At 38.1% G+C, this 12,403-nt stretch overlaps 1 protein-coding gene and 1 non-coding gene across 2 annotated transcripts; both read left to right on the top strand.

Moving 5' to 3' along the window:
- The first annotated feature begins 2,478 nt into the window (after nucleotides 1–2,478).
- Nucleotides 2,479–2,550, top strand: trnam-cau (transfer RNA methionine (anticodon CAU)). The gene has a single exon. It is a non-coding gene; the product is annotated as a tRNA-Met (tRNA).
- A 1,584-nt stretch (nucleotides 2,551–4,134) lies between these two features.
- Nucleotides 4,135–7,751, top strand: ifitm5 (interferon induced transmembrane protein 5). Its single transcript, XM_010773583.1, has 2 exons — nucleotides 4,135–4,449; nucleotides 6,590–7,751. Exons 1-2 carry the CDS (start codon nucleotides 4,243–4,245, stop codon nucleotides 6,809–6,811), a joined length of 429 nt encoding a protein of 142 aa, XP_010771885.1. The 5' UTR covers nucleotides 4,135–4,242; the 3' UTR covers nucleotides 6,812–7,751.
- The last annotated feature ends 4,652 nt before the right edge of the window (nucleotides 7,752–12,403 follow it).

Here is a 12,403-nt window from a genome sequence, read left to right as displayed (position 1 = left end):
GGTAGTAAGGAATCTTATGATTTTAGGACGCTGAATCCTGCCAATCAACAGTCTTATTTTGTCACAATTAATTTCAACTTTGTGTTTTTTATTGTCGATTTAGGCCCTCATAACAGATGTGAACAGGGTTCCACTCGGGGTCTTCTCTTACCTATGTGAGCATGAGTTGAGTCTCAGATATGTCTGCTGAGGCACATTTTGATGATTCTTCTTTNCCCAAACAGCTGAACCACCAAGACTCCCAGGGTTTTTAAGCCCTATGGCAACGTGACGCAGGAAGTGGAGCTTGGTAAGGGTGTCCACATGTGCTTTAATATGTAATTATAGTACCACTTTTATTAGGACATTACGGATTAAAGTATTATCAGCATGTTTTTGTGAGGCGATTGTCACACTGAGAAAACCTTATCAGTGTGATGGTACATAAATTACGGTGGCAACCTGGAGAATAGGACTCCACTACACATGGAGGGGCAAAAGTCAGTCACTGCAGTCCCCTTTTCAATGTTTTTTTTATTGTGCAGCACAAGGGGTTTTGTATAATGTATAATTCTGTAACATTGTAAAAAATAATGACTCGGTTGGTTTGAATGATTAGTGTTCCTTATGATGCAAGGAAACTAAAAGGATTTCTGTGACTCAGGCAGGTGGCAGTGACAGCTACAGAGACCAATGTCTCCAGAGCAGCTATAGAAAAGGTGACTCTACACTTGAACCACACATATACATTTTTTATAAAATAAAAAAAAAAATAAAAAAAATGCAATGTAATGTAATACCCGCATCGCCAAAAACAGTGTTGGTAACAGCACTGGCACCATCAAGCTCAAGAAGAAAATTAAAGGTATTATTGTCGTTTTATTGTTCTATTGTGTTTTATTCATACTATATTTTGTCATTACATTGTAACGTCAATCTCAGATACACACGATTTCTGAAACTGAAAAATGTCAACTTGTGAAAAATTTAACCAAACCATAAAGCAACTTAATTTCATATTAAGATTCATTAGGCAATGTTCAAATATGCCAATATGTTTATATTTACTATGCTTGATATTAAATCAAGTTCCATCTACGCAGGTACAGCAATTTTTTAGCAAAAGGATCCAAAGGAAAAACGACCTCACTCTATAAACACATCACCAAGTGGTTGAAACCTTGAAAGCTCATCAAACAGGATCCAAGTTGGTTTGATAACAAGTTTATCAAGTGTCAAGTGTTCACTAGTGTTACAAATCAGATTGGCTCCATCAAGTTGGTTTGATAACAAGTTTATCAAGTGTCAAGTTTTCACTAGTGTTACAAATCAGATTGGCTCCATCAAGTTGGTTTGATAACAAGTTTATCAAGTGTCAAGTTTTCACTAGTGTTACAAATCAGATTGGCTCCATCAAGTTGGTTTGATAACAAGTTTATCAAATCAACTTCATAGGGTGATGAATGATAACATGTTCCTTCCGTTTTAGTTTTCAGTGACTCAAGGCATGTGCACATTTTTGACTGGGTTTGTCAGTCTATGGTTTGTACATTTGCCATCGCTGGTTGGGTAACCATTTGCATCTTTGTTGCTGATATCGACTAGACTCATTTTATCAGCTTATCTACAGATCTCATGTACAACACGGAAAACATGACAAGGGTCAGAATGCAGACACACACACACACACACACACACACACACACACACACACACACACACACACACACACACACACACACACACACAAACACAACGCAGATCCTCTAGATATGGATTTACTTCTAGCTCAACCACAAAGTGAAGATTTTTTTGTATTTTAAGTATTATTTACGGTATCACTTTATGACCTCTATCTCTATGTAACTCCTGATTGACCAATTATTTAATTGTTTTCTTGTAATTCCAATCTTTGGCTAATTTTTGTGGATTGCTGTTTTTTTTTTTATAATGTACTTTGCCAAACAGCACGCCACTATGTTGCTTCCTGTTTGAAATTTGGAGCGGAGAACCAGGAACCAATCAGGTGCTTTCACGATATGGCGCGTCACCAGTGGGTTGATATCATGGATGTCAGAGCCCTCTCTCTAGGGCTCTGATGGATGTATAATAAGACGTTGATATCGGCCACAATTCATCCATCGGCCAGTAAGTGCTTGGTTCTACAGTTTATAAGTGATCATTTCCTAATGTAAAACGTTTTTGTAGCTGTAGGAATAGTTTGTGTATGGGTTATTAAATGTGTACAAGAATATCTTCTTTAGTGAGGTTTCACAAAGTCTGAGAGACGGAGACACGGAGTTCCTATCGTATGTAACCGATACTGAAGACACTCATTTATTATTATTTCTTGCTTTGCTTAAGCTAAACATATCTTGGACGAGTAACTATAAAATACATTTTCTACAAGAACGATAGTTCGCTGGAATCGTGTCACATCGTTGTTTAAATCCAAATATAGAAACTATATAAATATAAAGATTCACTAAAATGCTATGTAGCAGAGTGGCGCAGCGGAAGCGTGCTGGGCCCATAACCCAGAGGTCGATGGATCGAAACCATCCTCTGCTAAGCTGTTTTGTTTCTTTTCGCGTTTCAAACTCACTTATACATTTTGAACACAATGTGTTAAATACGAAGATGCTGTGTTAGATTTTATTCAAGGTTTCACTAGTGTTACAAATCAAATTGGCTCCGTCATATACATAAGTTACGCTAATGGTGAAAACACAAGTTAAAAGTTAAAATGTGTCACTTAGCACTCGTCGTGCATGTTTCGATAACTTGTAGTTTCTATAATCTGCGGCTGTCATTGTCTGTTCTATGTCCCCATGTTACGTGTGTTAATTAGTTCAAAATGATGAAGAACAAATGGCTATTACCGTCAGTATGGATGCTGATACAGTAAGCTGCCAGCAGGGGGCAGTGTTGTTTCACACTTCAACATTAAACATGTCCCACTACGGGCAACCAAACCAAACCAGTGCTCAGTTTAATTTTAGATGATTATTCAATAATCTGTACATTGTGTTTTTAAATGTCGTGTTTTTTTTAACACAAAACATGCACATACTCAACTGTAAAATCTTGTGTCCCTCACATGCAGGATGTTTATGTCAACAATTATGTTTCTGTGTCAATCAATTCATATGTTGCATATAGGCAGAAAGCAAGTTATATTTGCATGGCTCACCCCACTGGTTTCACTGGGAAAATCTGTAAAAAAAATCTGAGTAATTACTGGTGTTCCTTTTAACAAGCCACTGAACACCTCTGTTCTGCCGTGGGGATACCCAGCCGTTGTTCGGGAAACTCCAACGTGAGTAACTGAATGAACTTATTTGCTTAAAAATGAAATAGGCCTATGAGCTAATCCTGCCTTCTGACAAAATAAATGCAAAAAAATGTATGTAATAAAAATGTATTTCAACCCTTGTTGTCCTACACTAAACCTTCAGCCTTGAGCTAAACAAAAATAACTATAAAAGAAAAGAATGTCTATTAACATCATTTTAGATGCTAATGTGACACCTAGCCTTCAACTTGCTGACCAGCAGTCTAAAAACCACAGCATTTTGTGAACTATCACAGAGTATGTTACAATAAGAAGCAGCAAACCATCCCATTGAGAAGCTGGAAACAGAGAATGGTTGGCATTTAAGCTTGAAAAAGACCAAAACTAAGTGTATTTTCTGTTAATCAACTTGTTGTTTGAGCTTCATCTTAAATAAAAAGTATTTTTAAGCTGGACGATTTCCTTATTTTAGGTCTTATAACCGCAAAACCTTGTGGAATTGTCAAATATTTTAGAAATGTGTTATCAAATATGACCTTTTTGCGCCCACTCAGTTCCATTAGAGACCACATTGCAGACTGGTCCCTGAAGGCCTCCCTACCTACACTTTACTCAACCACCTGACCCACCAGACCTTAAAAGACAGCCGAGGTGATGGCCACTTTACTGGAAGAGACTGCGCACTGCTCCCTTCTATTCGCAGTCTCTTTCTCTGTCCTCTCCTTCATGCAGCTTTCTGTCCCTCTATTTCAGTCTCTCTCAGACCACATAATGACAGACCTGCTGTGTATTAAAGGACCCTGCCCTTGTGTTCTCTCACGGTCACCTCCCTCTTCATGGGCCTTTATAAGCCTCTCATACAGGGGGGGCACTACTTTTCCAAAGAGGTACCGTGCACCAACTCCTGAACAGCTTGCCAGTTTTACCTATCCGCACACAGCAGGGGATCTTCGATCTAAACGGCAACCATGGACAACCATTCGTACAACTTCCCCTCGGACTGCACCCCGCTGACCAACAGTAAATCTGCCCGAAAGCCAGCTGCTTCCACCGTGGTGAACATGGGCAACGCTGGCAAGTGTCCTCCCAAGGACTATCTAGTCTGGTCGCTGTGCAACACCTTGTACGTTAACTTCTGCTGCCTGGGATTCATGGCTCTCATCTACTCCATCAAGGTGAGACACTTTTGTGCAACACTTTACAGGCATGTTTCAGTTTGTTCCATGAATCATGCAACATCTCAGTAAATAAATCAGGTGTCAAAAGGAAAAGATCTGATAAGGCTGCACGTTTAATGTTGAAAATAAGATTTCAAAACAATGACCGAACTTTTACTGCAGAGTCCAACAACACAAGCCAATGTTCACTGCCGTGTATCTGACACTGTTATAATAACCTTTTAAAAGATCTTTTGAAATATACTTATGAGCCTTTCCCATTCATTGATTCTTATTGACTGATAAACTTTGGGAAACCTGGTAAATAAAAATGCTATATAAACTGGAACAGCTAAAAATGCTAAAATTGACCAAAAAACAGATTTAGAAAAATAAGTTAACATTCTGCAATATATTGACAATTTGGTGCAACCTTATCTGCTTATAGGATCTACGAGAACTAAGCCTTCTTTTTCTGAAATAGACAAAAACTGTGTCGAGTTGGCAAGAAAATCTATAAAAGAATGTACAGTGTAGGCAAATGCTACATTGGGAAATTAAACACAGCCAGCTCTCATTAAAAAAGAAAATCTTTTTTGTAAAATGTAAAAAGCAACATGTTCAAATTGTAGAGACTTGCTTTTGTCCCTGGTCCAATGGCGCACACTGTATACAGTTTGTGTGCCCTCACCGCAGGAATGGAGCTTTGGAGACAAAATAAAGTAAATGAAAACTAACGCTTTGCTCACCGAAAAGAAGATTCAGAGTTTTAACAAACTGTGACTACCTTTTTAAAACGTTTACTGAAAAACTGACCACCAAAGGGCGTGTATACCCTTTATTTAAGTCTGTATTTTAATCTTTCATCTGTGTGCGTAGGGCGCAGCTCTGAATCAAAGGCCTAGCATTGGCTCAGCACTCAAATTAAAGACGGTGCCTGGCTGCTCGGCTGGGGAGTTAAAAATGGTGTAATTGGCATCTTCCTAATGGGCAAGTACTCATGGGAAATTAGAGAGTGCTAGGGAGGGACTCCGCCTGATCCGTTCTAAAATATAAGGAGGCACTTTACCGTAGGAGCAGCTCAAGGATTTAATATCACTCCACCCTCCCTCAACCTTGATCTGCGCTCAGTGCAGGAAAACTAGGAATAATGGGACAAGCTGCAATGAAATGGTTGTAAGCAAAGACACAACTGAACATTATAACATGCCTGTTTGACCTCCTTTGACTATTTACAGAATAGACGGGTGTCGACGCCAACGTAAAACTGTTGTTATGTATGTCCATAAATTGTGTTTTAAAATAATTTGAGAGTCAAATACGTAGTTAAGGCCTTCAAGGGTCTTTAAACTATTATGAAACATAGTCATTTGTTTTTGTTTTTGTGATACAGTTCTTCTACTAAATTCAGATAGACTGTCCATATTCTTTCACCGTTATTTATCATATTTGTATTGAATTTTCTTTTCTTTTTCTCACACATTTTTGGGAGTTTTTACAATGTTGTCTTTAATAATATTTCTATATTGGCTTTTATTTAATATTGTAATTGATATTACTTTGCTCATGTATGCCCAGAAACAAAATTGCAATATGTGAAAACTTCTTGGCAATAAACTTAAAGGTCACCTGTTATGCAAAATCCACTTTTTCATGTATTTTATACATAAACATGTGTCTCGTCTGTGTAAAGAGATTCTGAAAAAAAGATTTGCTCACTTTTTCTCCATTTATATAAAAACCTGTCTGAAAATGAGCTGATTTTGGCCACTTTATGATGTCACAACGATTTGTTGGCTTGTGTAACCACCTACCAAGGTAACACCCCCCCCCTTATCTCCTGAATCTCCTCCTAGAGCACCATTGTGTTCTTTTTAACCAAATATCTCTCAGAGGGGCGTGGGGAGGGGCTCCTTATTTTCGTCTGAAGTAACAGACAGACAGAGAATCAGCACTTTGGAAACAGGGCTGAAACAGAGGGGATTATGGGTAATGCTGCAATGATCTGTTTGGTGTTTGGAGCCAAACACTTCAGAGACATGTTTGTATATAACTGAGAACTATAATATATTGATGAAAAACCGTATAATAGGGGACCTTTAATTCTTATTCTCACTCCAGTGGTTGCATGTAATAATGTGTGTTTTTGTGTGTGCAGGCCAGGGACCAGAAGACTCAGGGCAACCTGCAGATGGCCCAGGAGTGCTCGGACAAGGCCAAGTGGTACAACATCCTGGCGGCCGGCTGGAACATGCTGATCCCTCTGCTGGCCGTGGTGCTGCTCGTGCTCCTGCTGATCCACCTGAGCACCTCCCAGGGCTCCTTCGACTTCTTCGGAGAGGACGGCTTCCAACACTTCATGAAACTGTTCAGCTGGTAGATGGAGGCAAAGGGAGGGAAATAAAGAATACAAAATACAAACACGGATCAGTCTTAAAGTCAACACATTCACACTCACCGGAAGAGGGTATTTTGATTAGTTTCAGCAGATGATGGCTGACATAATAGCTCCACATATTTGTTGACTATCTGAGCTAAGTTATAAAGGAAGTCTTAAAGGAAACTTGAGCTGGCTAAGATCAATCCCACACTTAAGTATTTTTAACAAGGATTTTCTCTTTGAGATGCACAAGTACAAATGCTGGTATTACAAATCCTGGCCCTTCCACCAGTATGAGATTCACATAACACAATGGACAAAACATAACACTTTTGAACCAGTGACTTAAAATGACCAATACTAGTTTAAGTCAGCAACACATTGATTTGATACTTATTCGAATATGTATTGTGAGTGCTGTATTGGTGCATCCCTAACAGTATTAAAGTTATTTTAGCTTACACGAGCCAATCTCCCAGACACGGTCAGTAGAAATGAGAAAAGTTGATCAAAGACGGAACAACCTGCAATGGGAACAAACAGAGTTCAGAACGTCTGAGTGATTGAGCAATAAGGGTCATTTTCGGTGTTATTTATTGTATTTATGTTGAAAGGAAATTTGATGACTGCTTAAATGATATCTTGTCCGGGAAAGAGGAGAGAGAGCAGAAGACTGTGGAGACTGTGGCTAAGTGTCTTGAGGTAGAAAAGGCACTTGACAAAGGACAGTCAACATTCACCTCCCAATGATAGTCATTATTATCCTTATTTTTCAGCTTTTTTTTGCATTTCATTACTGTTACAAAATCCATGTTTTTGGACATTATTCATATATTTGTATTTTGTTGTGTTAAGTATTTTAACCTTACACCATGTTATTGCTGATATCTTCAGTAAATAAAACAGATACTGTTAACTCAGTATTGTATTTAAAACTATATTCTATTTCTCTTTTTCATGAGGTTTATCAGCATTTTCCAGATTTTTCCAGCAAATGAAATCAGGGATGTTGAGCTGTTCTCTGTGGCTCTTGCTTCTCTGCTGCAGCTTGCACCTACACCCATTCCAAGAGATAATTTGGGGCTTCGTAGCTTTGATTCTGGGGCGGGTCTGAGGCAACACGGTTCCTTTAATCCCAGCTGTGAGCCTGCTGCTGTACCAACTACAGAACATATCTTTTTAGGTCTAAGTGTGCCCTTGGTTGTAGGGCAGAGCCGCCCAGGCAGACCACTACAGAGCCGTGTGCAGACCTGCAGCTGGACAGGATTATTACAACTAAATCTGTGCACAGTCGGAGGATTATTGCAGATGAAATGGTGGAATATTTTGGAAAAGACTTTCATTAAATATTAGCCTTTTGCAACCTGGGTAGTGCCACAGGAAACTCCTCATAGCCATAGCCTTGGTCCAACTTATAATGCCTGTCATCACAGATAGTGAAATTGCAAGTGCTTTTTTAGCCCACATTTCATGTTTCCAAATATATGGCATGCTAAATCCCAGAGTAGTACGCTTAAAATAATAAGACAACATATTGAGTTTGATGTAAGGATGCATTAGACAGAACTACTTGTGTTAAGTTAAACTAAGGAGTGACACAAGTAGATTCAGAAAATATAAGTATAGGTTTAAAACAGGAACCCAAAAATGTTGTGTTTTTAAGGCTTTTTAGAAATAATTTCAACTGCAAGCAAAAGTCAATTTGACTGACACAGCTATCATTAGCTACATCTCATGTATGTGAAGATTAAAGACAGCATAGGAAGGTTGCAAATCAAGGAAGATGTGATAAAAGTCTTAATCAAGTTTACTAGCACATTATGTACAAAATAACCACCAACATTATAGAGACTAAATCTAAATGTCCTATACAGAAAACCCTCAGAGAATCCACTTGTCTTCCTGCTCCTCGTCCCTTGTCTTTGATGATTTGGGTGTCCTGCCGCTCCAGACCTCCCACCCTCTGCACTCCCATCATATTCGCAGCCTCTCCTTCGCTCACAACTTTATTTATACGCACCCAAATCACAGCCTGTAGCTTCCAACTTTCTATTTTCCTCCTGTGGTCTGAGAGAAATGCTTACAGATGTCAGAGCTGAGGGGAATTACAGGCTAGGAGCTGCACTGCAGAGGGAGGGGGCGCTAACTTCCCAATGCTGTTTTTGGGAGGAGGCCTGGGGGAGCAGGAGGAGGACACACACTCTTCTTGTCATTACAAAAGTTATGTTCAACAAACACTCACAAACAAAAAGTCATGCTGAACTTTTAATCAAAGAGTGTTATCAAATTAATTAGGCAGTTAGTTCACGTTTGGTTAAATCAAGCTCAATGTTTATGATACTGATATATATGTTCATGGATTCGTTTAATAATGATTGTATTATTGAATTAGTTACTCTTGAAAATTAATTTCTTTACTTTTAACACTAAACTTTGTATCTGAATCTTAATGGATGTAAACCTATCTTGTTACAATGTCTTCAGTTTTGTCCCTTTTTTATACATATTGGTCCGTATGATACTGAAACCAATAAAAAGCTCATGAACCAAACATATTTAACATTTCCCAAAACAACAGTCAACATTAAGATAACTAGCTTATCCCCTTAACTTTCAAGGTAGTTGTTTGTGTATAAATTAAGTATAATGTGTCCTTGTTCTTATGTTTGGACCTTTTATCCACCTTTAAAGTCCACAGCCCGAGCAAAAGCCAAGAAGTCTCTACCGACTGCAAACATGAGCCTTTCCAGCAATCCTTATTAGATCAAGATGCTGTACCGACACCGCACACAAGATGGAGCAAGAGGAAAGCTGATGTCCAATGTGGAGAGAGTCTATGGGGTTTTGATAATTAGCTATTTCCATGGTCCTCTACATGTTGGATTTTGTGTTACTTAAGAAAAAACTACATTTTGACCTAAAGGTGATAAAGACATTAAAAACACATGTCATGGGATTCTGGTAAAAAAAAAAAAGCGTGTCAAAATTGGAAAACTACACACAGGCAAAGAGATATTTACATACTGTGCACACACACGTAGGCCCACTCAGGTTTACAAATAGGGACACACACACACACACACATATATACACACACACACACACACACACACACACACACACACACACACACACACACACACACACACACACACACACACACACACACATATACACACACACATATACACACACACACACACACACACACACACACACACGTTTTAGTCCTTCCTCACAATTGTGGCTATCTTTCCTTCTAATCCTTTGTTTGAAAAGTAGTTTTTTTAACTTGCTGATATTTACGGTGGATTATCATGAAACTCAGTAGATGTATATGTCGCATTAGCTAACCTCTTCTCAGTTAAATGCCTAATAAAAAAGGAGGCTAATCGCATTCTAACTTAACAACTTTGATACTGAGCAGAAAACATCAACCTTTTTATTCCCACAATCAATTTGAACATAACTTGCCTCTAATCCTCTGTCACTAATGATATGCTCCCAGCTCTACATGTTAAATTGGATCGAGGTTGTATTACTTGGATTATAAAAAAGAACATATTATCCAGAAGATGTGTCTTTACATTAGATGTTGCATAAGATTTCCTTAAAAACATACAAGAGGTGACTGCAGCTCCAACATGTAAAAAGTAGCTGAAACATTTTAAACGGGTGCTACATTTTGATTGGTACTCTGACATCAGAATCAGAAGTTCAGGTGACATTTCCATCATTTCACAATGAGTAAGTGGGATACAGTTAAACTGGTTTCCACGCCCTCTGTCCCTGTCCCAAGGCAAAAAATAAGCCCAAAATGAAACAACGAAAACGGGGCTTACAAGTTAAGACTCAGGAAAAACAACTCTTATCTTTTCTTTTCAGATAGAACTTTACTTTTTATAGGTAAAGCAGGTTGGCGTTTAAAATCTCCTACAGTTGAAATATGGTATAAACTGCAGAGACAATTATGCCTAAGATGCTATCTCCTCTCTGTCAGAAATTGCAATATGACAAACAGATGAAAGTTAAAAATGTAGTCGGTTTACTGCCAAGGCCGACACCACCCTGTTGAATTTAAAAGAAAGATGCCAATATGTGTCAATGCCTTAAAATACATTAGGATGCAGTAGTCGTTTTGTACCAGCATAACATTTTAAAAACTTTTATTCTAGTAAGGATAATGTACAATACAAATATATACAGTAACAAGTTATAAGAATCATCATTATTAAGGCAGTTATGTTGTCGGCTGTTCAGAATCAGGGAATATCGTTTTTTTTATTCTTCAGATTTTGAAAGCAAAAGTAAGTCCTCTCTGTTGACTATACAGTTCTTTAGGTTATATAAACATCCTGTACTGTTGATGTAACACTGCATCATGTGGGAAAGACATTTTTTCAGGTCGGTCATAAATGAAAGAGAATGAGAGACGTAGCCCTCAACAGTGTTGGAAAGTAACAGAGTCAATAAATTATATATTTCACAACATCAGTTCTCTTTTTACCCATTTCATTTATTAAAACATTCGAATAACTAGTTAATCTCCAGCTTTAAATTAATAATACAAAATATAATCAACAAATAGGTTGTATGTATGACTGGTTGAAAAAGGCCCTATTGACCAAGAGAGGAAATTCACATACTCTCCAAAACATAACTAAAATCTGCCTCACCTTTACCAGCTGCATCGATATTATGATAAACATGAATTGACATTTTAAATCTATCAATATACTTTTAGTGCTTTAACAGGTTTATACCGTTTATACTCATAGTTTGGAGCTTTACATTTGAAAGCAGTACTATAACGTGTAAGTTACTATATATTTATATAGTGTACTATTCATACTTTTCAAAAAAGCAATAGCATTATCAACCGAAATGCAATTGTCTGTGTCTGTGGCACTGTGCATATGTTTTGAAATGTTGTTGTTCAGTTTCAAGATGGATTCCACCATCCATATTCTTTCTCAGTCTCTTATACAACAACAACGCCTTAGCCTTAAGACATATCTCTTATTGGTTAGAAGAACCAGACTTTTATTGCTTTTCAAACACACATGTAGGCCTGTCATTGACTAAAGGACGTGCCACTGCAAAAAGAGGTCCATCCACTGATGCTTATTGCTTACATATTCAGAGAGTCTGAAAAAAAGAAAAAAAAAGTGTGTAGGCCTATTTAGATTTTAGAGAGCCTGAAAAAAACAAAAAAAGTGGCGACAAACCCACAAGTACACATTTTATTGTAGCTTTTATTTATTTTATTGATCGATTAATCATTACTATTTTATTGATTTGCATAAGCTTAGAAAGGTCATATAATTGCAGGTCTACTACATCACAAAGACAAGGAAATGGGAGTAGCCTAGCCTCTCAGTACAGTAGACTTCCTTGTGTTGGCTAAATATTGCGTGGTATTTTTGTCAGGCAGTGTTTAAATTCAGTACAAAATGTACCCTCTATAGGTAGACTGTACAGCAGTGAAAGCAGAGAAATGTACCGCCCTGGAGCTCCATGACATACCTCTCCAGTCAAGGCTGCGACTGCGTTGGCGCGCCGAGAAACTCCCCCAGAAAGCCTCTCCTCCAA

The sequence above is a fragment of the Notothenia coriiceps genome, unplaced genomic scaffold (genome assembly GCF_000735185.1).
Source record: "Notothenia coriiceps isolate Sejong01 unplaced genomic scaffold, NC01 NC01_scaffold00012621, whole genome shotgun sequence".
NCBI lineage: Eukaryota > Metazoa > Chordata > Actinopteri > Perciformes > Nototheniidae > Notothenia > Notothenia coriiceps.
Note: the sequence above shows the minus strand (reverse complement) of the source record. Positions and strands in the feature narration are given on the sequence as shown.

What these genes read in the sequence shown, in the direction of transcription:
- ifitm5 (XM_010773583.1), top strand. Translation starts at nt 4,243, where the DNA reads ATGGACAACCATTCGTACAACTTCCCCTCGGACTGCACCCCGCTGACC. An exon ending in CTCTCATCTACTCCATCAAG is followed by an intron (nt 4,450 to 6,589) that starts GTGAGACACTTT and finishes TTGTGTGTGCAG; the next exon opens with GCCAGGGACCAGAAGACTCA.